The sequence below is a fragment of the Octodon degus genome, unplaced genomic scaffold (genome assembly GCF_000260255.1).
Source record: "Octodon degus isolate 3935 unplaced genomic scaffold, OctDeg1.0 scaffold00031, whole genome shotgun sequence".
Classification (NCBI taxonomy): domain Eukaryota; kingdom Metazoa; phylum Chordata; class Mammalia; order Rodentia; family Octodontidae; genus Octodon; species Octodon degus.
In genome coordinates this window covers 10,565,185-10,570,279 of record NW_004524607.1, presented here as the reverse complement: position 1 = coordinate 10,570,279, position 5,095 = coordinate 10,565,185, and the positions used below count along the sequence as shown (strand labels likewise).

The window sequence follows — 5,095 nt, the reverse complement described above, 5'->3', positions numbered from 1 at the left end:
ACTGCTATTCTCCCAAAAATACGGCAATATTTCCCCATATCTTTTAACAGATTTACTATTTTTGCAGTAAAAAAGGAATAGAATGAAAATGACACACAAAATTTAAATTAATGTTTTAGGGAAATTTGCTAAGAACACAGATTACGTTCTGTGGCTGGGATGCATTATGTCAAAAGTTGAAAGATTATTGTTTAACTTCAAATGTTTAACTTCATTCTCTACTATTAGGGAAATGAACTGTCACAAATGACCAAATGTGTTTACCCTGATTGTAAATGCTAAGGTATAGTCTACAAAAAAAATAACATACAGGTAATATAAAACCTCATAGAACTAAAATATAATTAACTACTATTATACACATTAAAGGAAGGCTTAAGAAGATACCACTAGTTGAAAATAAAGTGGACAAAGCTTTAATTATAAGAACTGCCAGTGTGTCAGCCAGGGATTTACTGAATTAACATGCAATTTCACATTAGGGAATTAGAAAAATGATAACACAGTAAGAAAACAGGATGAATTAGCTACACAGCCGATGGCTGTCCATGAGCGTACATGAAATTGTGGGTATCCAGGCATTGAAATGGTCATTCTCAAATCCCTTGGTCAGTGGCAGCAGCAAAGCAGATTCATCAAAAAGGAAGATTTGGCCCAACGCACTTTGACATCCAGAAAGTCTCCCCAAAGCTGCAGGGGACCTGCAGGAGGAGCCTTTGGCTTCTATGGCAGAGAATTCCTTTGGAAAAGGACAGCTATTTTTTTTTATTGCAGCTGTGAGAGGAAGCAAGCCCCACACATCACCCAGAGGCTGTGCAATTCCCTCAGTGGGTGGGTCAGCAAAACGCCAATCTCGGCCTTGCCCAGAAGCACAGACAGCCCTCGCTTCAGCATTGCATTTGGAAGATGTTTCCTCTATCACTGGCAAGTAGCTGCGAGGAAGAGGTGTGGGATGGAAGAAGACAAGATTGAACACCAAGCTGGTTGAACCAAGTTCCATCAGCATTGCAAGAAGAGCTTGGTGAAGGCAACACCACGTCTTCATCCACACAACAGGATGCATCAGAATGATCTCACCTCCTTCCCCAGTGAACTAATGTAAAAGAAATAAAACATGCTTAAGCTACAGCTCTACAAATATTTCTCTATGGGATCCCACTTCCCATAGGTAGAAGTGGACTGAAGTTAGTCATATGGTCAGTATTGCCTCTCTGAAGATTCTTTTAACCTGTGGAAAACAGAAAGAAAACCTATACACATTGATTTTATACAATACTGTATTAACACAGCATATTCAGTCACTATGATTAATGCACTTTAAGATTTGTCTGTCTTGTATTATTAAACTGTCTGGGTAAATTGATATCCTAATACTTGCAAGACTTAGGTTGGCTAAGAACTTTACAATTATTCTCTCAACCCAAGAACTATCACCCAACTACAGATGAATTCTGGTCCACATTGCATTTCGGTAGCAGTAGATTTTATTGTGAGTCTAGCTCCTCTTAAACAGGTCCCATGTTTCCTAGAGATTGTCAGCTTTAAGACTGCACATCCCACCCACCCAACCCTGTCTTATACTTCCATACCCACTTGCACATTCTGGATCCAGGTGCTCCACTTCTGGAAGAGTCATACAAATGGTGTCATCACAGCAGAGGAATGGCGCAGTCCTTGGATGGCAGCATAGGGCCCCTGCTGGAAGTAGTGATGGTACCTCGGCATGTGGAAGGAAGGGAAGGTAGGGCCACTTCCTTGCATGGAGGTGGCAATGGCAGATGGGGTCAGAGGCATCCCCAGGCGGCTGTAGGGAGGCAGAGAACCCTGTATGGGGTGTGGAATGGGTGTTGCTATGGATGCTGTGCTGGTACCAAGAGCGGTCAAGGATTGTGGGTGCTGAAATCCAGGAAAACTGGAAGAAGATGATACCCAGGAGCTGAGTGACAAGTTGTCAGATGTTGTAAAGGCTGACCCTGTAAAGAAGAGCGCTTGTTAGACTAGAAATGTTATTTCAGTATATACATCTGAGACAAAAATGTCTTTATTTTAAAAAATATTTAGCAGATCTACACTGAAAAAGATAAACATGAATGAGGTTTGTCAAAGGGTAAATCTACCTTTCTTGATAGGAAGATAACATTTTTATCCTGCATAGAAGAAAGAATTTACTACATGGAAAAATATTTAACTTACCCTATGCATGCATGTTCCCAGATACCTTTCCTATAGACAATGACCTGATTCCCTTAAAATAAGCTCCAAACATTTAAAATTTCTTCTCACTGCTGCAGCACTTCCATAAGAAAAAATCTGTTTTCTTTTTGTAGGAATGATTAAAATATAGGGAATACACTTGAAGATATAGGAATAGGCAAGGACTTCCTGGATTGAACTCCAGTTAACACAAGAAACAGCACCCAGAATCAATAAATAGGATGACATTGAATTAAAAAGCAGAGGAAATAGTTGACAGAGTGAAGAGACAGCTTACAGAACTGAAAAGAATTTTTGCCACTTACTATTTTGATAGAGAGCTAATATCTAGAACACATAAAGAACATATAACTCAAAGAAGTCAACTGCCCTGGGGCCGGGGAGATAGCTCCGTAGAATAAACACTTGCCTGGTAAGTACAAGGGCCTGAGTTCAATCCCCAGTTCTAACAAACTTGTCTAAAAAAAAAAAAAAAAGCCCCAGTAGAAACATGGGCAAATGAACAAATACACTTTTCAAAAGAAGAAGCACAAATAGCCAACAAATATATGAAAAAAAAAAAAAAAAAAGGTCAACGTCTTTAACCATTAGGGAAGTATAAATCAAAACAACTCTGAGATTCTGTCTTATACTGGTAATCATGGCACTGGGCAGTCTAAGTGTTTAAGTCTCAGCAAAGCTACCTGATGGCTTCCAAAGCCATCGTGAGAACCTATACTGGTAAGTTTTCCTACATAGCAGCACCTAGACATTTAAACAAGAGTTGACACTGAACTTGGGATTAAGTGCTAAGAATGTCCTGTGCTTTCACTGATTATGCTATTCCATATTCTGGCCATAAAGCAATGACAGAAGTTTGCTTGCTGTAGGAACATTGCAGCACAAAGTGCCTCTCTGTTCATCCCTGGGCTTCTGCGCTAGGTGCAGGGGCTCTTTCTTCCCTGAGACTTTTTTCTCTCTGAGACTTTGCAAGAGAGAAATTTTGTTCAGTTCAGACTTTCTTTTGGGAGGTTACTGTTTCTTTCCTCTTCTTCTTTGTTTTAGTCTTTTATTTATTTGGTACAGAGTTTTTCTCTGCAGTCCACACTTGAAGTGATCTGTCTCAGACTGGGATTATGGGTGTGCACTACCACGCCTGGTTTCGGCTGCCAGCACAGTGAGCTTGAGGTCTCAGGGCTGGTACAGCATGCAGTATTGGGGGTTGAACCCAGGTCCTTTGCACTTGCCAGGCAGGTGCTTAGACCGCCAAGCTATCTCCTACACCCGAGGGGTTACTGTTTCTACATGAAGCCTTTTACTGGCACAATCATCTTTTAAAGGTGTTTTCACTTTTGTCTTTGATCTTAAGGTGACATTCCTAACTTGGCGAAACAGATACATTCCCTGATTTTCAGATTATAAAATTGAAGTTCACAAAGACAGTGGAGCTGTGCTTCTCCAAAGCTCCAAAGGTGCTATAATTCTTTCAGAGTAGTACATTCAGACAAGTACCTTCTGAGCCCTGACTCAAAGCTCAATGTCCTTTCACGAGAAAACTGGAACTTCAGGAAGCAAAAATCACTTATAACTCAGGTAACATAATGAAATGTGTAAAGGGCCAGGTGCCCTTTCACGGCAGTATGTACCCTGAGGAACATATATGCCTTCATTCTCTTGGGGTGCCATACCTCGATTTGGGGTTGTCTGGCTCTCTTCCCCCAGGACATCCTCTTCTCCTCCATAGGTGCGGATGGGCGAACGAGCATAGGAATGCTTCTGGATCAAGCTCTCCACACTTTCCCTAGGTGACACAGTGACAGGCATGAGCTCACTACAAAGTCAAATTCTCAGAGATGGAGAGGGGCCTTAAGGATAATTCCCTATGCAGCAAATCTTTTTTCTCAGCCAAGAGGAAACCAGTCCTGGGAAAGGTAACATTCAAAATGTGTCCATTAATTCTGTTGCAGTATGACTCCTCGGACAGAACTCCAGGAGCATAAATGCAAGCAAACCCAACTGGGGAAGGTGAGGACAACCCCCTGAGCCCCTACAGAATGAAGGACAATGAGGTGAACAAGGCCACTGGGGTATAAAATTTAATTCTGTGGGGAAAAAAAAGAGTGAATGATTTTACTAAGCAGGACAGCAGTGAGTCTTCTCACTGACTTCATCAGCTAATGAATTTAGAACAAAACACTCAGCTGATCTGAGCTACATTGATTTGCCATTTAACAAAATATTAGCAAAATGTTCAAAATAGCATTCATAAAAAGATTTGATGCTCACTAACAAACAGATGCTGGAGTACACCACTGTCTAAGCAATTTTCCTTGTCTCTAAGACACAGTACCCAACAAATTTAAAGAAAGAGAGGTTTATTTTGGCTCACATCTTAGAAGGTTCAGAATGCATGGGCCGCAGCATGATAGGTGGGCCTGAGTGGGGAAGGCTGCTCTGCCGGGAAGCAGAGAGAGACGAAGGGAGGAAGTGGGAGGGGAGATGAACCCTTCCAGGACACACCCCACTGGTGCACCCCTTCAACCAGGCCTCTATCAGACCCCACCTCCTAATGTCACATTGAGCTATACCTCTTCCATAGCCCAGTCACCTTTGGTGGGACATCCAGAGGTAAACCAGAACAATGACGACATGGATTGTTTGGATAATGGACACATTTTCTTGAAGAGAATCATTTTTAAAAAGCAATAAAAATGATACAGAATTTCAAAACTAGATGATAGGAAATTAACATTGGTTGTTATACTGTATATTGTAACTGCCTAATTACCAGACATAGGCATGCAAAAATTGATCAAACTATGAGGTTTTAAGTGTTCCTCACAATAAATCAATAGCAAGGCCAGGGAGATGGCTCAGTGGAATAAGCACTTCCCTGGCAAGC

The 5,095-nt window shown here is 41.3% G+C and overlaps 1 protein-coding gene across 3 annotated transcripts in view; it reads right to left on the bottom strand.

The window, feature by feature from the left end:
• Nucleotides 1-400: 400 nt before the first annotated feature.
• Nucleotides 401-5,095, bottom strand: part of Tbx20 (T-box 20) — a 53,304-nt gene continuing 48,609 nt past the window's right edge. The window contains exons 6-8 of one of the 3 annotated variants that reach the window (XM_023713380.1): nucleotides 3,882-3,994; nucleotides 1,590-1,973; nucleotides 401-1,228 (exon numbers count right to left, since the gene is read on the bottom strand). In XM_023713380.1, the coding sequence (XP_023569148.1) occupies nucleotides 1,633-1,973; nucleotides 3,882-3,994 (454 nt within the window). In that variant the 3' untranslated portion in view covers nucleotides 401-1,228; nucleotides 1,590-1,632. The remainder of the gene's footprint in view (nucleotides 1,229-1,589; nucleotides 1,974-3,881; nucleotides 3,995-5,095) is intronic. The other 2 variants (XM_023713381.1, XM_004629672.2) reach the window with 2 other exon arrangements.